This window comes from Aotus nancymaae, unplaced genomic scaffold (assembly GCF_030222135.1).
Source record: "Aotus nancymaae isolate 86718 unplaced genomic scaffold, 86718_ANA_hifiasm-v0.15.2.pri h1tg000019l, whole genome shotgun sequence".
Taxonomy (NCBI): domain Eukaryota; kingdom Metazoa; phylum Chordata; class Mammalia; order Primates; family Aotidae; genus Aotus; species Aotus nancymaae.
The window spans coordinates 26,224,934-26,248,989 of NW_026988431.1; the positions used below are offsets into that span (position 1 = coordinate 26,224,934).

Consider the following 24,056-nt stretch of genomic DNA (forward strand, 5'->3'; position numbering starts at 1 on the left):
CTTGAAATTGAAAAGCAAAAGGCATAAAAATTGCACAGTTTATACAGCAATTAGAAACATCAAAGTTACTGAATGATGGTTGTAATGGGAATATAGAGAGATTTTTTGAAATTGAATTTTGGGAAAGTAAAAATGTACCATCTGCAGATGTAGGACAATTACTCCCTATGTGGTGAGGGCACTAAGAAAGTGTGTCCTATGAAGTAGCAGAAGTGCTTTAATCATGCAATAAGGTGGAATCTGGTGCTGCATCAGCTTGTCCTGATGAGCAATATTAAGTGTCTCCCATTCCTCTCTTGATTGTATTTGATGCTGTCTCTGGGGTGTGTGAGACTGGACCAATATCTACAGATCTAGTGGGATGAGAGTGATTTCTCAGTGGAATTCATAATAAAAAATGATTTCTGTTCTCTGAACTAGCAGCTTCTCCATCATCCTAACTGCTGGCCTTTCACTCAATATCTGGGCTGGATTAATTCCCAGAGAATGTAGTCATTTTCCTGATGGAAACTCTTAGCACTGATTGAAGGAGGAGATTAGTGGGGTTTTCATTTTTGTCCTGATGTAATTTGAAAAATCTCAGCAACTCAAAGGTATCCTGGAGACACTGTTTCTCAATTTTTCTTTCATGTTTTTCAACCTGAATTTAACCCTTGGATCTCATTCTTTTTTCTTTGTCATTCTCTTTCAATGAATATGCACTGGTATATGTTAACTAAACACCTACTGTGTGCAGTGCAGAGCACTAGATGACTTCACAAACCTTCATTTTCATCCCATCTTCTTCAACATTTGAAAAAGAATGAACTGTAAAATATCTCTCTCCTCACTCCCTTGCCACTATTTTTCCTGGTGTTGGCTTTGCCTATTTATGTTGCTTTTCAATTGAAGAATTTGCGATTCCCCATACTCTAAGGCATTTGCAAAAAAACCAGATAATAATAAAAAGCACAGAGAACACACAAATACCCTTTCACTGTGGCATTGCAGCCTTGACCTATGACTTTCCCAGATTCATGGTTTCTGTTGGTTATTCTTTTATCAAGGAAGAGGGGTGGGAGTGAGTTCTGCAAAATAACGGGTAACTGCTTCCACTCTTTATTGTTCTACTTCGCAGACGGCAGAATATACCTCTTATATTTGTGGAAGAAACACTGGGCACTTTCAGTCCTTGCAGATGTGGATTGTATACACCAGGATTCTGATCAGCTGTCCTTCACCAAGGTACCTGAGTCACAGTAGCAATCAAAGGGGCACTCCAGAAAAAAAAAAAGGCGTTCCTCCAAGCTGCAATGCAGAGATGTCCATACTGTAAACATAAGCAGACTATGCCTCCCACCTGAGAAACAGGGTGCATAAATTCCCACATTCATATTGTATTAAATATAGAGGGAAATGAACCATTGAAACCTATGTCAAACAGAAACTGAGATTGTAGTGGTTTCCAAAATTTGGGAAGCAGAATATCTGTAACTACAAATACAACTTCTTTTTAGCATCACCAGAATCATTTCATAAAGGAATCTTTAAGAGGTAGGTAATGATATGAACATCATTTATAAAGAATTCAGGGCCGGGCGCGGTGGCTCGCACCTGTAATCACAGCAGTTTGGGAGGCTGAGGCAGGTGGATCACGAGGTCAGGAGTTCAAGACCAGCCTAGCCAACATGGTGAAACCCTGTCTCTACTAAAAATACAACAAATTAGCCAGGCGTGGTGGCATGCATCTGTAGTTCCAGCTACTGGGAAGGCTGAGGCACAAGAATTGCTTGAACCCGGGAGGCAGATGTTGCAGTGAGCCTAGATCAGGCCACTGTACTACAGCCTGGGTTACAGAGTTAGACTCCCTCTCAGAAAGAAAAAAGAAAAGAATTCAGGGCAGGAAGTTGTATGATTGTTTGAGAAGATGCGCTTGCTCTCCAATCATAGTCTTCAAATTCCTAGCAGTCTATGTTTGTATTTCTCTTTTTTTTTTGGAGACAGACTCTTGCTCTGTCACCCAGGCTGGAGTGCATGGTACCATCTCGGCTCACTGCAACCTCCACCTTCCAGGTCCAAGAGACTCTCTTGTCTTAGTCCCAAGTAGCTGGGATTGTAGGTATGTGCCACCACACTCAGCTAAGTTTCTGTATTTTTAGTAGAGACGAAGTTTCACCATGTTGGCCAACATAGTCTCAAACTCCTGACCTCAAGTGATCTGTCCGACTCAGCCTCCCAGAAATGCTGGGATTAACAACGTGAGTCACTACACCCAGCGTGTATTTCTGTTTAACAAGGTAACTCCACGTCTTTCCTTCTTTAAGTTAATAGGCCCTTGAGAATTCATTTCTGGGTGTGAGTTAAGTGGCTCTGCAGTATACTGATAGGATACAGAGACTGGAGTCAGGTTTATCCGGTTAGAATCCCCTCAGCCTCTGCTTTTGTAGCTGTGGCACCTCAGCAAATTGTTACCTTTTCTGAGCTTTAGCTTCCCCATATGTTGCTGTAGGATTACATATGATAATATATGTAAAGAATTTAGCACAGCACCTGCCCAAAAGGCCCAGTAAGTTTAATATATGATTTATATTTGTTATCAATTAAATTCCTAAAGGAATTTTAGTTGCATTTGTTTCACCCATTTTTCTTTGTTGTGCTCAATCTAATAGAACAGTTTTGTTTGAGGGGGGCTGTATTTCTCCCTCCTCATCTCCATCCTGAAACAACCATGGAAATGAAGTCTGCTTTGTGTTAGTCTGTTGGGAAAAGCCTGGATCACCAGTCATGCGGTGAGTGTTTAGCAGGCTGCTGGCTTCTGCCCACAATAAAGAGGGATCTCTGAAAGTTTAGATATTTTAAAAAAGAGAAGCAAAAGGGCAGTTACTGGAGCTTGAGGGTGTGTATGAATGGCACATTTGCCTGCCCCCACTGTCCCTAGGGCTGCCTCTCTTTCCAGGGCCTCAAGTTGGCCCAGGGTTTCTGGCCTTCTACACATCTTGTTTTTCTGGGTCATGAACTGGCAGGGAACATGCAACACTGTGCCCTTAGCATTCAGGTGTTTCACAAACACAATGCTTCTCTCTTGCCCTCATCAGAGTCAGCTGTCTCCAGCATACACAGAAGGACAGGACGTGCAGAGCCTCTGTATGCATGTAGCATGGTGCACCAGAAGAGGTGACAGGAGGGCAGGGCCTCCTCCTAGGAGCCAGCTCCAGTAGCAATATGTAAATGACTTCTTGGAATTGCCAGGGTGGCCCTGGTGAGTCTGGAAGATCACCTTGCTAGTGGGCCCAATGCCAGCCTGACAGATGGCCTGGGCTGCTTGCAGCACAACAGTTTTAGACCATCAGGTGTGTTCCCTGAAAGCAGGTGACCCAGCCAGGAGTGTCAGGGAGGCTGTCCAGGGGGACAACTCAGGCTGCAACATAATTTCCCCAGCTCTGGTACCTCCTCTTTCACTCTAACTTGCAGTGCTCTCTGTGAAGAGGGAAAACCAGGTCTCTCTTTCACCCTTAAAGAAAACTCTGGGTCACATAATTTTTGTTGATGTCCAGTCTGTTTTCTACATGACAGCCCCTCACAGAAGTGACCAAATGTTTCCATCAAAGGAACCAGCGATTGCAAAGTTTAAAAGGATAATAAAATAGTAAAGTCTATTTGGGGCCCTAGTTTAGAAAAACCCAGTGATCTCTATAAAGTATTAAGAAAATATTGAACTTTCAAATTTTATGATTTCATGTCCTCTAAGACCACAGACCTCTTGGCATTATTTTTCCTTCTTTCTTTTTTTTAAAGCACGAATCTTGTTTTATGAGTTGGAAAGTAAACATATAACATTTTCTCTCACTTACACTCGTAATTTTAAAAAGCCTAGGGAAAGTTAATGTTTCTGAATTCAGCCTGTGGATTTGAGATAAGGATTCTAGGAGAGAAGCCTTTTAACTCAGAATCTGTGGCTATTGTTCAATTAATGTAAAGTATCTGGTTACTGGGCATGTTGCATAATGCATCGCAGTACAAGCCAAACGTTTTCAGTGCTGACTGTGAGCTCCTTGATAACAATGAAGAGTGAGGTAATTTGTTAAATTTTTTTAGAAGTCCCCTAAAACAGTCTTCTCAAGACTGAATGAATCAACACTTTCGAGCTCAGACCGCGACTGAGGGTTGTCTGTGTGTGCTCATGATGATAAGAAATCTAGAAGGAAACTGAAAAAACCACATCTCATGCCCTGTTTAAGAACTAGAAAAAGTGTCAGAAGAATTAAAATTAAGCCTCACGAGAATCTGTGGGTATGGAAAGTCACCAGCTAGCTAATATTAACATAGCTTGCAACAGAATACTGTTGCTAGAAATAGGACAGTCGCATCACTACCACCAGGCAATTTGCATTCTGTGGATCAGCCCCTGAATTCTTCCTGGCTCCTATTGCCCTTTGGGCGTTGCGTTTCTGGACGCTTCTAGACAGTGTTCATACTTGGCTGTCTGGTTTCACCAGGAACTCTACCCAAAAGAGGAAATAGCGAGGAGAAGAACATTTGCTTTGTTTGTGGGAGGGAAGTGGTCGAGCTACAAACAAATCTTTAGGCATCTGAGGAATTGCTAAGTTTCTAATTTCATATGGTTGCTGACAAGGAGGTGCAGACAAGGACCCTCTTGCTTTCCTCACTATGGATAGTCTGTTGCCTCCATCTAGATTCTCTTATTTCAAAAAATATCCTCTCCATGCAATTAGGAGATATTTATCGACGCTCAGAAACCAAAGAGCCGAAGAACAGGTATCATTTTGTTTATATTATCTTTGAAATTAACAGATGCTTGTTCCTTGTTGCTTTTTACATCGCTTGGTGATTTCATTTGTGCTGGTTTACATGTTTAAAGGCACAGGTCAGATCCTGCTTGTGGCTGTTCAGACTTGGCAATCAGAAAGCAAGCAGGCTTGTGAGAATTCATTTAAACTTGGAACATTTAGATCCTGAGATTAAGCAGAGTTCTGTCATGAAGCCACATGCTTTTCTTTCTTTTAAAGAGCTAAACTACTCTATCAGAGTTAAATTTTGGATTCTTTGATCATTTTCCAATGCCTCAGATATAAAATTTGAAACTATTAATATCTCAACAAAGAAAGTATTAGTCCCTAGAAGTACACTTGTCTTCTTGTATTTATGGTTATGTTTATATAGCCAGAATTTGCAAAACAAAAAACATTTTATAAACTATGATAACCTTAAATAGATCATTAACAAGCTGTAAAGATCATTCAGAAGCAATTGGTCGTTTTTGTGTGTGTAAAAGGTAGGAGGTAGAGCATTGCCATTTTCAGTCTTTTTAGCCAATCAAAAGCTATGATTTCTAGGAGGAGACGCTATCACTTGGGAATATAAGCATTTAAAAAACTTAAAATGTCTGATTTAAGATCTCATTTAAAATCATGCACTCATTTTTATGGCATGAGGTTTATATCATTTTATTCCTTTGGTCTCTGAAAAAGACATTTCTAAAAATGATTTTTATGAATTTTACCAAATTGTGAGAAGAAATAGCAATATCTGATCCATTTAAATCTAGTGGTTCATTTAGAAAGAAGTGTGGTGGTGGTGTACAACTGTGAAGGACAAATGTACAACCATATACCAAAGACCCAGCAGTCAGAAATTGCTCGTGCATTGTGGTTGTAACTATAACTGCAAAACTGTGCAGGGAATATCACCAGTGTCCTGTATTTTTTCATCCTAAGATGACCCACTTAATAAAACACTTCCAGGAAATGCAAGATAAGTTTAGCAGACAGAAAATCCTCTAATGACAGGTTTCCCAAAAAAGCAATGCATAATTTGGAGAATAAAAATTATTGCTACTGTTCGAGGGGAAACTGCTTGTATGCCCTGCTTTAGTAGTTTTCCAAGGGCCCGGAATTCAAACAGACTCTGCTCCCTACGGGAGGTGGGCTGGTCCAATTTATCTCTTACTTAGGCAAGGTGTCACCATTAAAAGAAAAACCTCTTGGTTTCCAAGTCTCAGCCTGTACTTGCTTTTGAAGTAGAAAGCTAGAGAACCAAGTGGTAGGGCTCTGAGTTTTTGTTTACCAATTTTGCAATCTTCACAGGCTTCTTCAGGCCTCATTTATTATGGGAGGAAGAGAGGTGACAGAAAGGATCGGACCAAAACTGTGCAATGTGAATTGAGTGATTTTTTTTTCCTTTTCTCAGTATTGTAAGTTTTCAGAGATGTGGCTCTATTGCTTGTATAGTTCTATGGTTTTTTGTTTTTAGTTTATTTAAGAAGTGTTGCAACGTGCATTCAGAAGACCTTTATTATTTGACATAAAACCTCTAACTTGGACTGGGTGGATAGTCCCCTCCCCACTTTGCAACCATTTGGGACAACCTAGGAACAGCTGGGAGTGAGCATTATGCTGAGTTCTTAACTTCTTATATAAGTGAATTGAAAAACTAAGAGAAATAATATATTTGATTTCTTTTTAAAGTCAATTACAGCTCTGCAGACCTAATGTCTCATAGAATTAGAGAAATTAGGTCAGAGTCAATCATAACTAACCTTGCAAGCTTGTTGGGAAGTTATAAAGGAGGTTAATAATGTCTGCAATCTTATGACCTGCATATTTGTTGCCTCTAATCCTTTACGTTCTTGTAAAACTAATCCTTAATATAAAGGTGAAGGGATTGAGACTTAGAGCCCTTAAGAGCCCTTGGCCATGCAGCTAGAAAGGACCAGAGGAAGATGTGAATTTCTATCACGTGGCTTTCAATTTTATCCATTTTACCATGCTTCATCCCTAAACAATCTAGTAATAGCAAAATATCACCCTGCTAACTTTTCTCCTTGAGAGTATTTCCAAAATTTCTTATGTTCACATACCACTGTCATAATTCTTACTGTATTTACCAGGTCTGTATGATTAACTCCTCAAAATTTTTCTATATTTATACTTAAATCATATTATTAGAGTTTATTTAGAAAAAAATTTCCTGTCATGACTATAAATGGAAAACCATTGTCATTACCCATAAGTAAAGCAAAATAATATTAAATTCTAGGTAGATACTATTGCCTGTAAAACCTCCAAGCCTGAAACCTGCTCATTTGTTAACAAGGAAGATTAGCTTTTGAGAGAGAGGTTAGAGCATCCTAGGAGCCAAATCAGAAAGTTTCCTGGGTGAGGATGGAAGGGAATTAAAATTAAAAGATAATTTTCTCAATCCCAAGTGATTCAGTGTTATTGAATGTAGTGTCTGCAGGCCACTTCAATCTTTCACCTAACACTGCTAGGTACCAACAGTGTTGAGTTCTACATACTTGGGGAATATTATCCCAGAATACCATCTGCTTTCTGCACATTCAAATGAACTCCCCACTCTAGCCTAGAATTCTCTCCTCTACTTACCACTTGCCCACCTGGAGGTCTCCTGTACAATCTTCAAGACTCAGATTAAATGGGCTTTCTCCAGGGCTGCTGGGAAGAATGAAGTCTTCAGTTTCCAAGATATTTTGTTTGCTTCAGATAAGGCCCTTACATTCTATGTAGTAAATCATGTGATTTTATGTCAACATATGTGTACCCATGCGTACATGACACTGGGTGTTATCTTGGTTTTTGGTTTCCCGAGGCTCACCTGGAGCCTGGCAAATACTGGAATAAAGGTGACCCATACAACATGTAGAGGGTATACACTGGATTGCCTGTGACACACACCTTCTTTGTTGCCTTTATTCATCTCTTGCCTGGACCTAGAAGTCCCCACACCCCTTTTCTGTCGTCCAAATTGTGATCATTGTTATACACACCTTGTTCATGTATGCTTTCTTGTTTAAAGCTGCTCCTAGTGCTCTTCTCCTCGCACTTGGTGTCATACAGACAAGAAGATTTGAACTGAGGGTTGATTCGTTTGGTAGTGGTGGTGGTAGTGTTATTCCTGTAATGCAGCAATCAATAGGTTGGTAGGTTATTTATCATATTGAGAACAAATATTTCATCCTTTGCTTCCCTAGGTTCTCTTGTAGCAAGTGTTTCACAAAGCCAAATCCCCACATAGGTAGAAGATTAAGACCATTAATTGAGGTCTTAATCTTAATTAAGGTTGGGAACATTTGTTAACATTTCTCTCAGAATTATTCAAATGGTGTAGTAGTAATGGTGGTGTTGGGGATGGTAGTGGGCAGCCAGAGCCCAAATGGAGTCTCAGGTGAGTTTGAGTAGGTTTGCTGAACGCATGCAGTTATTTTATTTTGATCGAGGGCAACATCCAGCATCTCGCACAGATATTGGTGTCTAATTTATGAGGAATCAGCGAAACTTACAGGCAGTGTTCTCCTGAGTACTAGAGACTCGGCAGCCTGATCTGTGGCTCAGGTGACCAAGCAGGACACTAGTGTGGAAAGGAGAATTTGCTCCACTTCTGAGCTGACTGTAGTCTAGCTTTAGCCTAGGGATGCCTGCCAAGAACCAAGTGCCCCATGAACCCCTGGGGAGTACTGCTTTTAGGGGCTAGCACCATTGGTCTGCATATGGGTGCTAGCACCAAACTATGTGAGAAGACAGTTTGTGAGCTCATGTGGGACAGCCTGTTATCTCTCCCTGGGTGAGTTCCTCTATTCCCATGGTTCCAAACACCTATTTGCTGACAACTCTCAGATGTTTATATCCAGAGCACTTCAGCCTTGCATCCAATTGTCTACTTTATATCTTCACCTGAATATATTGTGAGTATTGCAGACTGATGTGTTCAACGAGAACTCCACAAGCTGGATCCCCAAACCTGCCCCTCCCCAGGTTTTTCCATCAATCAACACAAAAGCTCAAACCAGAAACCTGGGAGTCACCTTGGCACCTCTCTTTTGCCCTTTCTCCCCGTACCTCCCCTTCCTATTCCTTTAGTGAGACTTCTAAAATAGTTATTGAATTCTCCATCTTCACCCTTCCAATCCTGCCAACCATCCTCTCTTACTTGAACTATTGCAGTAGTATTCCAATTCATGTCTCCATCTTCACTCTCATTACCCTACAATCTGTGTTGCCTGTAGCAGTCAGAATTTTCTGCTTTAAATGAAAATCTTATTTTAGCTCAATGAAGTGAATAGGATATTTTGTGTTTGCCAGTTTAGTCCCAGTGCTAAGCATAAATCTGGCCCATAGATGATAAATTAACATAACTGAATGGATGAAGGGGACTTTGTAAGTATTAGAGAAGTTATGGGGCTGGAGGGTTCAAGGGGCTGGGACTTTGCTGTGCAGGTGAGGGTAAGAGATGGTGAAAATGGGGTTATTATTCTTAGTAAGCAGAGGCTGTTGAGATTTACGGGAAATCATGTAGAATAATTTATTTTACAGACGTGGAACTAGTGTCATAGGCTAAGAGATTTGCCCAAGCTCATGTGGCTCATTTGTGTCAGTGCTGGGATTAGAATTTGGTTCACTTGATTCTCATTTCAGTGCCCTTTCTGTTATGGTTAGTGAACCCCTAAGCAGAGATGTAGAAAAAGGCCATATGAGAAAAAACCTCTACAGGCTGGGTCCAGAGAAAAGGTGATGCCTGAGGGTCAACTAGTCAATAACAAGACCTTTTGATGAGAGACTGAGGCAGAGCAGAGCCTGCTCTTTTGTACCTTGTCCCTCAACTTAACACTGCCCTTCAGCAGCCTCACCAGTCTCAATCACCCTCTTCTATGTGTCCCTGAAGGAGGAAAGCAAACGAGGGGTCAGAAAACACAGGCCAGCTAATTTAATCTACAAGAATTTGGCATGACCTGTACCAATGCCTTGCTCTCTTGAACAGAGCCTTTTTTTTTTTCTGATTAAGAAATACCATTTTAGAGCTGACCTGAAAAGTCTTGCTTGTTTAACAGTAAATCTACTTAAAATGGGGAGAGTGGTCCTTGGGCCCAGGGGGCATGTGCTATAGCTACATTTTAATTACAGAGTAGAATCAAATTTTGTTTTGGGGGCTGTTCTAAAGTTTCCTTTCAATGGCTTAAGAACGTGTTTCTAGTTGGAACAGGATCACTGGATTTTTTTCTCTTTGCTACTTTGTTTCTTAATGAATGCTAACCTCAAAGTTGAATTGTTAAATAAATATTGGAATTTAATTTGAATTTTAGAAACATATTTCTGCATTTTGGCTATCATACTTGCTCTGAATCGTATTATAAAAATTAAGAACTCCCAACTCCAGAGAAAACTATATTGAGATTTCCTAGGCTATGTAAGGATTTAGGTTGCTGATGTAGGCTCTGATTCTCTAGGTAAAATGATATACATTTCACTATAGCTTGACTCAAGAAATGTTTTTCGCTCCATACAGTCAGTGAGTTGGTTATATGTAGAGCATATACCAACGCTGTTCATTGTAAAAAGCCTTTCTAAAAAGTCATGAAATGCTATCCATTGTCAGTTCAAATGATATCTGAGGGGAAACCAAAAGTGCTTCTCCCATTTCCTTGTGCTTGGGTAGAAAAAAACAAGAAGGAAGAAAAGATTTTCCTTGTAGAACTTAATAAATATTATCCCATTTATGCCTAGTGTTTCATTATTGGAACACTAAGCATGTGGGAGTTATTTACATCCTGCTGCTCAAGGTCATCACCAAGGTCTGATTGCAGAAATTCAAAAAATTGCAACCTCGGGCATAAATGGGTTAAGATAGAGGCCAGAGAGTCTATACCACTCCTGTGGAGGAATTTATATAATTATATATAGGTAACATTGACAGTTAAATTGTGATAACATGAAGCTGAACTTTAATATTTCTGATTATTAAATGTGACATTAAAAGTGGAAATATTTTATTATGATAATGACAACTGTTTCCTCTATCTGAAGGGAGAAATTTTTAAAAAGAGCTATGTATTTACTAAAATAAAAAGTTACCAATAGCTTTTCACATTACTTGTAAGATGCCAAAGAGTTTTCATTGATAGCTTGCATGAAGATGAATGGCTTTCTAGTTGTCAGCAACCACCCTCATAATCCTTCTCTCTCACAAACCTGTCTTCACCATCTAAGAAAATATCACCATCCTGATATTTAGGCAGATGCCTAGGTTCATCTTTGGTGCTTTCTGTTCCCTTAGTCAATATTTAATCTATCACCAAGTCCTTTCAATTCTACCCATAAATATCTCCCAAACCAGTTGGTCTGCTTCCCTCTTTCAACACCCTAGCCCAAAGACCAGCTTTACTTCTTGCCTGAAGTACTGTAATAGCTTCCTCATTGGTCTCCCAGTAATCTACAGAGAGGTCTTCTGAGTACTACCCCTTAGCTCCATGCTTACGATCTTTCATTGGCTTCCATTTGCTTTTTGGATATAGACAAAACTCCCTAATGTGGAGGGGTTCGTGTGATCCAGCTCTGATTCTCTCTCTGCTGCATGTTGACCTCGACCCCCTGTATTAGTCAGAGTTCTCTAAAGGGACAGAACTAGAGGATATTTGTATATAAAAAGAGGAGTTTATTAGGAGAATTGATGTATGAGTTACACAATCACAAGGTAAAGTCCCACAATAGGCCGTCTGCAAGCTGAGGAGCAAGGAAGTCAGTCCGAGTCCCAAAACCTCAAAAGAAGGGAAGCTGACAGTGCAGCCTTCGGTCTGTGGCCAAAGGCCTGAGAGCCCCTGGGAAATCACTGCTGTAAGTCCAACAGTCCAAAAGCTAAAGAACTTGGAGTCTGATGTTCCAGGGCAGGAAGCATCCAGCATGGGAGAAAATTGAAGGCTGGAAAACTCAGACAATTTCCTCATGCCACTTTCTTCCACCTGCTTTATTCTAGCTGTGCTGGCAGCTGATTAGATTGTGCCCACCCAGACTGAGGCTGGGTCTGCCTCTCCCAGTCCACTGACTCAAATTTTAATCCCCTTTGGCAATACCCTCACAGACACACCCAGGAACAATACTTTGCATCCTTCAATCCAATCAAGTTGACACTCAATACTAACCATCACAACCCCTGTTCTCTGAACCCTAGCTATAGCACCCTTCTTCTGTGTATGCAAGTTTCCCTGCTACTTCCTGGCCAGGGCCTCTGTTCCAATAGTCTTCTTTCTATCCTCCCTCAATTAATATCTTCTCTTCCTTCAGATTTTAATTCAATATTAACTCCTTTAGGGCAGCCTTTTCTGAACTTTTCCACCCTGCTTCATTACATCCTTTGAAGGCATTTGGTAACTCTCCTTTGCTGTACTTATCCTAGTAGCAATTTTGCATCTCTCTGTGGGGCTATTTGATTCCTGATGTGTCCCAGGTGACTAGCTAAGTGCCTGATAGATGGAAGGCACTGAATACAAGTTTGTGGAATGAGCAAATGGAGGGAGTAGGGGTGCAATGAATTCTGTCTTAAGACTGAAGTACTTGAAATAATCCTGGATGTTAGGCTTTGTGAGGAAGATATATGATTGCTTTTGTGTATGTGTTTTGTAAGAATCATAGTGCTATAGTACCAGAATGGCTGAGTGGTTAAGGTAGGACTTAAGAATCATGGGGCTTATGTTTAAATCTCTAATCCATCTGGAGTTAATTTTTGTGTAAGGTACAAGGAAGGGATTCGATTTCAGCTTTCTGCATATGGCTAGCCAGTATTCCCAACACTATTTATTAAACAGGGAATCCTTTCCCCATTGCTTGTTTTTGTCAGGTTTGTCAAAGATCAGATGGTTGTATATGTGTGGTGTTACTTCTGAGACCTCTGTTCTGTTCCATTGGGCTATATCTCTGTTTTGGTACCAGAGACCTAACACCATAAAAACCCTAAAAGAAAACCTAGGCAATACCATTCAGGACATAGGCATAGGCAAGGACTTCATGACTAAAACACCAAAAGCAATGGCAACAAAAGCTAAAATAGACAAATGGGATCTAATTAAACTTAAGAGCTTCTGCACAGCAAAAGAAACTATCATTAGAGTGAACCACAACCAACAGAATGGGAAAAAATTTTTGTAATCTACCCATCTAAAAAAGTGTTAATAACCAAAATCTACATGAACTTAGACAAATTTACAAGAGAAAAACAACCCCATCAAAAAGTGGGTGAAAGATATGAACAGACGCTTTTCAAAAGAAGACATTTATGCAGCCAACAAACATGAAAAAACGCTTATCATCACTAGTCATTAGAGAAATACAAATCAAAACCACATTGAGATACCATGTCATGCCAGTTAGAATGACGATCATTAAAAAATCAGGAGACAACAGATGCTGGAGAGGATGTGGAGAAATAGGAACGCTTTTACACTGTTGGTGGCAGTGTAAATTAGCTCAACCATTGTGGAAGTCGGTGTGGCAATTCCTCAAGGATCTAGAAATAGAAATATCATTTGACCCAGCAATCCCGTTATTGGGTATATACCAAAGGATTATAAAGCATTCTGTTATAAAGACACATGCACATGTATGTTTGTTGCGGTGCTGTTTACAATAGCAAAGACTTGGAACCAACCCAAATGCCCATCAATGATAGATTGGATAAAGAAAATGTGGCACATATACACCATGGAATACTATGCAGCCATAAAAAATGATGAGTTCATGTCCTTTGCAGGGACATGGATGAAGCTAGAAAACATCATTGTCAGCAAACTGACACAAGAACAGGAAACCAAACACCACGTGTTCTCACTCATAAGTAGGTGTTGAGCAATGAGAACACATGGACACAGGGAAGGGAACAACACACACTGGGGTCTGTTGGGGGGTGGGGGCTAGGGGAAGGATAGCAGGGGGTGGGGTGATTGGGGAGGAATAACCTCAGGAGAAATACCTAATGTAGATGACGGGGTGATGGATGCAGCAAACCACCAAGGCACGTGTAAACCTATGTAACAAACCTGCATGTTCTGCACATGTACCCCAGAACTTAAAGTATAATTTAAAAAATAAATTAAAAATAAATTTAAAAAAAAAGAAACAGGCCGGGCGCAGTGGCTCAAGCCTGTAATCCCAGCACTTTGGGAGGCCGAGGCGGGTGGATCACGAGGTCAAGAGATCGAGACCATCCTGGTCAACATGGTGAAACCCTGTCTCTACTAATACAAAAAATTAGCTGGGCATGGTGGCACGTGCCTGTAATCCCAGCTACTCAGGAGGCTGAGGCAGGAGAATTGCCTGAACCCAGGAGGCGGAGGTTGCGGTGAGCCAACATCGCGCCATTGCACTCCAGCCTGGGTAACGAGCAAAACTCCATCTCAAAAAAAAAAAAAAAAAAGAAACATAGGACCAATTCATGAAGAAAGCTAGGTATGCATTTGGAAGGTTCCAGAGGAAATAACCATGACTAATAGGTAGAATTGCAGGGAGAGGTTATGATATACTAAAAAATGAAAAGTAAAGGAATGAATTATCTTCTGCAGAGTGCAGGAGTATGTGACCCCTCCTTAGGGGATGCTGTGGCAATGGTTTCTGTATCATAAAAGAGAAGATTGAATGACTTATTAGGTTCTAGCTCTGATATTCTAGTATAATAGGCAATAGAGAGATGAACAATTCAGATATTTCGGAAATAGGGAGAGGGCATAGATGTATCGGTTATAATTCACCTGTTTTATTTGGTTAGTGGTAAATACTCCACAGTGTTAGATGTTGCTCTAGAGTCTAAGACCAAAGAAGACAGAATTAAATGTCTTTGGAGGTTACTGTAGCATGTAATTCTCCGTCAAGGGAAAGAAATATAGTTATATCTAGCAAATACCTCAAGAGCTATGTACCTATGACTAGCTTTTCTAAGCCTAGTCAACCACTTAACTATTTCTAATCCATAGTTTATAGGTTATATAACCCCCTCCAGTATAAGGATAAATAGCTAAGTATATATAGCAGTCATTGATGGATGGTGGCGCCAAGAAATTTCAGGTTACTTTGTGGCATTTTAAACACTGTGGTTTGTTCTTTTTCAATCAAGCCTCTTGTACCTTCAGATTTTCTTTAATACAGTCAGTGCTGACAACTTGCTGTTTGTTATGGTATCTTCCGAAGGTGTTCAATCCATTTTGTCCACAGCATCACAGCTGTGAAGTGTCAGGCATGCCTAAGAGACATCTGGCCCCTGGGTTGACTTCTAAGCTATTTCTAATCCTTTCATCTATTTTAAAATTTTTCTAACCTACTGTGCTCAGGCATCTTTGAAACATGGGAGTCAGTAAGTAGATGAATATCAAAACTGTTGCTTTGTCTTTGAAATAAGCACATTATTAGAATAAGAAATTGAATTAGAAATCACAACAAATTACAGATTTGAATGACAAATACCACAAGCATCACAAAATCTAGGAAATAAGTATTTTTACCAATTAAAAGTTAACAGATGCATCCTAAAATGTTTTGTTCCTACATTGTGGGGGCCACAAAGTCTTTAATCACCTCCTCGTAGAGTGATGATTTTTAAATATTCTTCAAGAGATAATAGAAAGATAATTTGGATACTGCCATAACACAGTTAATTTATGATTATTTTTCATTGAACCTAACATAAGAGGCAAAACCCTTTTCTGTGAGTGGCAGCTTAGCTTTTTACAAAAATTCCTAAATTTGTAAATTTATCTCATTCTATATTTTAGACAGTTCATCTGCAACATTTTATTTGTTAACTTTTGTTCAGAATGAAAGATGACATATTTTTGCACCTTGTACAGACAATCCCATGTCTTGACAGAAAATGAAATGAACTCCCCACGTATGTTGTACTGTTCATGATTTGCTGTGAAGAGAGCAGGAAAAATGTTGGAATTATTTCTTTCCTGCTCACCCTGAAGATAGCATATTAGTAAGGCCATTTCAGGAGATACAACTTGGTTTATGCATTCAAAAATAAAGCATTTTAAATTTGTATTAAATGCCTTATATGTGTCAGACATTTGATGATGTGCTTTACGTATATTGTAATTTATTTCTCATAATAACCTTGTAAAGTCCATGGTATTATCCCCATTTTATGGGTGAGAGAAATGAGGTTTCAAGAGGTAAAATAACTTGCTACCTAGCTCATAAATGATGACTCTGAGATTTTAGCTCCACATTTGTCTGTCTGACTCCAAAGCCCAATGTATTCCCCCATACAGAGATACCTCCCATAGGTAGGATTCCTTTTTCTCTTTCTTCCCTTCACTCCTTCCTTTTTTGTTTTCTCCTTCCTTTTTACCTTGACCTCAGATTTTCTCTCATTAATGAGGATAAAAAAGTTGAAAATAAAACCATCATAACTATTGTGTTGGGAAAATACCTTAAATCTCTTTTAGAATGAGAAATATAGGTGGAAATCTAGGTTTTTGCTAAGTTTAAAGTTTATTCAGTTTTGGAGACTTTGTTTAAGAAAAAGAATATAAAATCTGTGTCAGGGTTCTTGGCATGGTGTGGTGGCTCACGCCTGTATTCCCAACACTTTAGGAGGCTGAGGCGGGTAGATCACCTGAGGTCTGGAGTTCAAAAAAGCCTTACAACGTGGTGAAACCCTGTCTCTACTAAAAATACAAAAATTAGCCAGGCATAGTGGTGCGCATCTGTAGTCTCAGCTACTCAAGAGGCTGAGGCAGGAGAATCACTTGAACCTCGGAGGCAGAGGTTGCAGTGAGCTGAGATTGTACCACTGCATTCCAGCCTGGGTGACAGAGTGAGACCTTGTCTCAAAAGTCTGTATCAGGGTTCTCTAGGGAGTGAGGTATTTATTATGGGAAACAGCTCATGCAATTATGGAGGCAGAGAAATCCCGTAATCTGCTGTCTGTAAGCTCGAAAACCAGGAAAGCCAGCCATGTAATTTATTATGAATCAGAAGGTGTAAGAACTGGGAGCACTAATATCTGAAGGCAGGAGATCAATGTTCCAGTTCAGAGAAAGCAAATCCAGCCTTCCTCTGCCTTTTTGTCCTATTTGAGTCCTCAATGGATTGGTTGAGGAACATTCATACCGACGAGGGCAAATCTTCTTTACTCAGTCCACTGATGCAAATGCTAATCTCTCCCACAAACACCTCACAGACACACCCAGAAATGATATTTTTTTACCAGCTCTCTGACCATCCCTTAATCCAGTGAAATTGACACATAAAATTATCATCACAAAATTGTCAATATTAAGTTAGATACAAAGTGAATATTTATTTAGAATGGAACAAAAATTCACAACAAATTACAAATCTGAGTGACAAATATCACAAGGATCATAAAATCTAGGAAATAAGTGTTTTTAACCAATGAAAATTAATGGATGCACCCTAAAATGTTTGTTCCTACATTGTGGGGGCCACAGGGTCTTTACTGACCTCCTTACACAATGATAATTATTTTTAATATTCTTTTTTTTTTTTTTTGATAAGAGACAGGGTTTCACCATGTTGACTAGGCTGGTCCCAAACTCCTGGCTTCAAATAATCTGCCTGCCTTGGCTTCCCAAAGTGCCGAAATTACAGGTCTAAGCCACCACGCCTGGCTGATTTTTTAAATATTCTATAAAGAGATAATAGGAAGAAAATTCAGATACTCCCCTAACATAGTTAATGTATGTTTGTTTTTCATTCGAGTCTAGAAAAGTTCCATCCCTAGCTTTTGGCTTTGTTTCTCCTTTACTTCCCACATACTTTGGGTGCTGAGCACCAAGCAACATATTTCTATCAAGATTTTAGCCCAGTGATTTAGTACAGGTAGTAGGGGTATTCCTGTACATCATTTCTCCACCAAAACAGCAATAACTTAACCATGCACAGACATGACTACAAACCACAATTACATAATCCACTAAATCCAAGTGAAAAATCTAAGTGTATCCCCATCTCAACTTTCTCTGAGCCAGATCCAAAATATACCTATGGCCACTTCAGTGGTACCTGATAGGAGCAGAATTGTGAAGGAGGGAAAGTCAGTAAAAAGAGTCCTCTCAAGTCAATTGCAGTTAAAATATATTTTGTAATTTTTTTCAAAACATAACATTACGAGAACATTGCTAGATCTCTCTTGGGGCCTTGAACCTTGAAACTTAAGCTTTGTTGGCTTTCAAGAAAAGCCAGCTCTGGAGAAAAGGTATAACAAAAAAAAAATGGTATTACACTATAATACACAAAAGTCCATGCTATACAGTGCTTAAAAAAGATGGTGTATGAGATCCTATTCTGAGCAGCTTCAGCTCTCAACCTCATTGAATGAAGTAGAGGGTATTCTTTCAATATATTTCATAAATAATACGATGAAGATATAGATGTTCTGGTACTGCTAAAACTCGAAGGTCTCAGACTCCTCTGCTGCCATTTATATTCAGAAAAGAATTATTTGCAAATACAAATAGATCTCTATACTCTTATATTAGTCTAATTAATATTAAACACACAATTTACTATTCTTCCAAGCAGACAAGTTAACACACACATAGAGAGAGAAAGACCATGTTATTGCTATTAAAGATGACATAGTAGAAAAATTATAACAGCAATAAAGAAAGATAAAGCCTTTAAGAATTCATTAGGATGTAATCAAGCTTTTGCAAACTCATGTGTTATTTGCAATTATAGCATAGTGATATGGTTTAGCTGTTTTCCCACCCAAATTTCAACTTGAATTGTATCTCTCAGAATTCCTAGGTGTTGTGGGAAGGACCCAGGGGGAGGTAATTGAATCATGGGGGCTGGTCTTTCTCGTGCTATTCTCATGGCAGTGAGTAAGTCTCACAAGATCTGATGGGTTTATCAAGAGTTTCTGCTTTTGCTTCTTCCTCATTTTCTCTTGCTTCCACCAGGTAAGAAGCACCTTTCACTTTCCGCCATGATTCTGAGGCCTCCCCAGCCACGTGAAACTATAAGTCCAATTAAACCTCTTTTTCTTCCCAGTCTTGCATATATCTTTATCAGTAGCATGAAAACAGACTAATACAGTAAATTGGTACCAGAAGAGTGGGGTGTTGCTGAAAAGATACCCAAAAATGTGGAAGCGACTTTGGAACTGGGTAACAGCCAGAGGTTGGAACAATTTGGAGGGCTCAGAAAAAGACAGGAAAATGTGGGAAAGTTTGGAACTTCCTGGAGACTTGTTGAATGGCTTTGTCCAAAATGCTGATAGTTATTTGGACAATAAGGCCCCGGCTGAGGTGGTCTCAGATGTTGATAAGGAACTTGTTGGGAACTGGAACAAAGGTGACTCTTGTTATGTTTTAACAAAGAGACTGGTGGCATATTGCCCCTGCCCTAGAGATTTGTGGAACTTTGAACTTAAGAAAGATGATTTAGGGTATCTGACAGAAGAAATTTCTAAGCAGCAAAGCATTTAAGAGGTGACTTGGGCACTGCTAAAGACATTCAGTTTTATAAGGAAGCAGAGGATAAAAGTTTAGAAAATTTGCAGCCTGAGTATGCAATCGAAAAGAAAAACCCATTTTCTGGGGAGAGATTCAAGTTGGCTGCAGAAATTTGCCTAAGTAGCAAGGATCCTAATGTTAATTCCCAAGACCATGGGAAAAATGTCTCCAGGCTGTCACAGACCTTCACAGCACCCCCTCCCATGACATGCCTAAAGATCCAGGAGGAAAAAGTGGTTTCATGGGCCCGGCCCAAGGTCCCCGTGGTGTGTGCAGCCTAGGGACTTGGTGCCCTGTGACCCAGCTGCTCCAGCCATGGTTGAAAGGGGCCAACGTACAGCTCGGACTGTGGCTTCAGAGGGTGGAAGCCCCAGGCCTTGGCAGCTTCCACATGCTGTTGAGCCTGCAGGTGCACTGAAGTCAAGAACTGAGATTTGGGAACCTCCATCTAGATTTCAGAAGGTGTATGGAAACACCTGGATGCTCAGGCAGAAGTTTGCTGCAGGGGTGGGGCCCTCATGGAGAACCTCTGCTAGGGCAGTGTGGAAAGGAAATGTGGAGTCAGAGCCCCCATACAGAGTCCCTACTGGGGCACTGCCTAGTGAGGCTGTGAGAAGAGGGCCACCATCCTCCAGACCCCAGAATGGTAAATCCACCGACAGCTTGCACCATGTGCCTGGAAAAGCTTCAGACACTCAATGTCAGCCCATGAAAGCAGCCAGGAGGGAGGCTGTACCCTGCAAAGCCATAGCAGTGGAACTGCCTAAGACCATGGGCACCCGCCTCTTGTATCAGTGTGACCTGGATGTGAGACCTTTTGGAGCTTTAAGATTTGACTGTTCCATTGGATTTCAGACTTGCATGGGTCCTGTAACCCCTTTGTTCTGGCCAATTTCTCCCATTTGGAATGGCTGTATTTACCCAATACCTGTACCCCATTGTATCCAGGAAGCAACTAGCTTGCTTTTGATTTTACAGGCTCATAGGCAGAGGGACTTGCTTTCTCTCAGATGACACTTTGGACTGTGGACTTTTGGGTTAATGCTGAAATGAGTTAAGACTTTGTGGGACTGTTGGGAAGGCATGATTGGTTTTGAAATATGAGGAGATGATATTTGGAGGGGTGGGGCAGAATAATATGGTTTGGCTGTGTATGGGGGCCAGTCTTCTCCATGCTATTTTCATAATAGAGAATAAGTCTCACAAGATCTGATGGGTTTATCAGGAGTTTCTACTTTTGCTTCTTCCTCATTTCCACCATGTAAGAAATGCCTTTTACCTCCCGCCATGATTCTGAGGCCTCCCAGCCATGTGAAACTGTAAGTCCAATTAAACCTCTTTTTCTTCCCAGTCTCAGATGTGTCTTTATCAGCAGCATGAAAATAGACTAATATACATACTTTCTGTAACTTGTCTGATACTCTGGATAAAGATCATCTTTATATTGATTTAAAAATTTTTTAGCTTTGTGTAATCCCCATAAACAAGCATATGTTGACTTTTTTTGCTGAATTTTACTCATTGATAATGTATTGAAATATCTACTTTTTATATATCTATCTATACATACATCTATCTATCTATCTATATATATATCTCCTCTTCTTAGCAGAAACTCTAGAATCCTCCTTTTTTGTTACATCTATGCATAACTATCCTTAAACGTAAGCAGTGCTCACAATTCTGTTCTGTACTATTACCATATTACCCATGCTTACAACTTATGTTTCCCTCGTTAAGTTGTAAGCATGGGTAATATGGTAATAGTACAGAACAGAATTGTGAGCACTGCTTACATTTAAGGATAGTTATGCATAGATATAACATGGCTTATAAGTACATCTCAAAATAAATAAAGCAAAGTATAGAAGTATTTTAGCCTTAGATAATGAAGACATAAGTTTGTGTCAAGTGATTAAATAGTAAGAATAGTGTAAATCCCTTTCACTAGTGTCAAAAAACTATTCTTTTACTCTGTTACCAATATAAAATTTGTGTGTAATACACTTAAAATTTTTAGAGCCTCTGAAATGTTATGCAACTTACTTTCTTTAAGGATAAAATTGTTTGTTTGTGAAACCCAGTTTCAAGAAAATGGCATTTTATCCTTACTTTGTGAAGCTTCCCCACCCCTCTTCTTTCATCTAACTGGTGCTACTAAAATGTGATACACCTAGTCAAAGAAGCATTGTTCCAAAGGTCCTGACCTAGAATAAGAAAACAAAAACGGACTTCATAGCTAGGATGACAACTGTAGCTCCATTACCACTGAATTGCTTACTTTTGTTCTTATTCTTTCAAACCATGGTTTTGCCAATGTGATATTCAGTTACCCAAGCGGGGAGAAGTCTGATTTCTTTATGATTTTAATACCCTTTCTCCTCATATTTTAAAATAACTGGTTGTAGGCCATTAAGTATCTACTCAAAGAAGTTCAAAGTCTAAAATTTAAGAACACTGGAGGAGGTTTAAATACTCATATACAGTCACACTTCATTTTATTCCACTTCACTTGTGTATACATAGCACTTTACAGATAATTGTGTTTTTCATAAATTGAAGGTTTGTGGCAACCTTGCATTGAGGAAGTTCATTGACGCTATTTTTCCAAAACCATGTGTTCACTTCATGTCTCTGTGTCACATTTTAGTAATTCTTGGCAATATTTCAAACTTTTCCATTATTATTATACCTGTATGGTGACCCATGGTCAGTCATTTTTGATGTTACTATTGCAATTGTTGTGGGGAGAACTGAACTGTGCCCATATAAGGCAGAAAACTTAATGGATAAATTCATGTGTTCTGACTGCTCCACTGACCTATAATTTTTCCAGCTCTCTTCTCCTTGGGCCTTTTTACTTCCTGGGGCAAAGTCCAATAATAACCCTACAATGGCCTCTAAATGTTCCAGTGAAAGAAAGAGTCATATGTCCCTCCCTTTAAATCAGAAGCTAGAAATGATTAAGCTTAGTGAGGAAAGCATGTTAGAAGCTGAGGTGGCCTGAAAGCTAGGCCTCATTTATCAGTTAGCCAAGTTGTGAATGCAAAGGAAAAGTTATTGAAGGAAATTAAAAGTGCTACTCCAGTGAACACACAAATGATAAGAAATCTAAACAGTAATTTTGCTGATGTGCAGAAAGTTTGAGTGATCTGGATACAAGACCAAACCAGGCATAACATTGCCTTAGGCCAAAGCCTAATTCAGAGTAAGTCCCTAACTCTCTTGAATTCTATGAAGGGTGAGAGAGGTGGGTTAGCTGCAGAAGAAAAGTTTGAAGAATAGCAGAGGTTGATTCATGAAGTTTAAGGAAAGAAGCCATCTCCATAACATAAAAGTACAAGGTGAAGCAGCAGGTAGTGATGGAGTAGTGGCAGCAAGTTATCCGGAAGATGTAGCTAAGATTATTGATGAAGGTGGCTACACTAAATAACAGATTTTCAATGTGGATAAAAAGCCACAGGCTGACTTTCCTTTTAGGGACCAATACAGCTGTTGTCTTTAAGTTGAGGTCAACGATGATTTATCATTCTGAAAATTCTAGGTCCCTAAAGAATGATGATAAATCTACTTTGCTTGTGCTCTGTCAATGGACCAACAGAGCCTGTAGGACAGCAGATCTGTTTATAGAATGGTTTACTGAATATTTTAAGCCCATTCTTGAGACCTTCCTTTCAAAATATTACTGCTCTTCACAGTGCAGCTAGTCACCCAAGAGCTCTGACATGAGGTATAAGAAGAATAATGTTTTCATGTCTCCTCTCTATTCTTCAGTCCATGGATCAAGGAATAATTTTAACTTTCAAGTCTTATTATTTAACAAACACATTTCATGAGGCTGTAGCTACCATAGATAGTGATTCCTCTGATGGATCTGGGCAAAGTAAATTGAAAACATTCTGGAGAGAAAGAAAACTTTCTAGGTAGGTGTCACTAAAAACATTTGTGATTCATGAGAAGAGGATAAAGTGTCAACATTAACAGGAGTTTAGAAGATCTTGATTCCAACCCCCATGGAGGACTTTGAGGGGTTCAAGACTTCAGTGTAGAAAGAAAGTACAGATGTGGTAGAAATGGCAAGATAACTAGAATTAGAAGTGGAGCCTGAAGATGTTACTGAATTGCTGCAATTTCATGATAAAAGTTGAACTGATGAGGAATTGCTTCCTCATAAGAAAACACAGAAAACCTACTGCTGGTAGATATGATGTGAACATTGTTGAAGTGACAACAAAGGATTTAGAGTATTTTATAAACTGAGTTGATAAAGCGGTGACAGGGTTTGAGAGGATTGACTCCAATTTTGAAAGAGGTTCTACTATGCTATTAAACAGCATCAGACGCTACAGAGAAATTTGTGAAAGGAAGAGTCAATTGATGCTACAAACTTTATTATTGTTTTATTTTAGGAAATTGCCACAGCCACTGCAACTTTCAGCAACCACTACCCTGATCAGTCAATAGCCATTAACATCAAGGCAAGATTCCCAGTCAAAATATAATGACTACCAGCCAAAATATAATGACTCATTGATGGCTCAGATGATCATTAGCATTCTTTAGCAATAAAGTATTTTTTAACTGAGGTATGTACATTTTTTAGACTAGCTATTGAACACTTAATAGACTACAGTATAGTGTAAACATAAATTTTATATGCACTGGGAAACCAAAAAATTTGTGTGACTTGCTCTATTGTGATATTTGCTTTATTGTGGTAGTCTCAAACCAAGCTTGCAATATCTCTGAGTTATACCTGTACATTCTCACTCCTTTTTTAGAATTTAGTACTATTGGC

The 24,056-nt window shown here is 39.5% G+C and overlaps 1 protein-coding gene across 2 annotated transcripts in view; it reads left to right on the plus strand.

The window, feature by feature from the left end:
* The first annotated feature begins 4,419 nt into the window (after positions 1-4,419).
* Positions 4,420-24,056, plus strand: part of ATP2C1 (ATPase secretory pathway Ca2+ transporting 1) — a 167,435-nt gene continuing 147,798 nt past the window's right edge. For both annotated transcript variants that reach the window (XM_064378683.1, XM_064378684.1), the window contains exon 1: positions 4,420-4,755. In XM_064378683.1, coding sequence (XP_064234753.1) covers positions 4,648-4,755 — 108 coding nt within the window. In that variant the 5' untranslated portion in view covers positions 4,420-4,647. The remainder of the gene's footprint in view (positions 4,756-24,056) is intronic.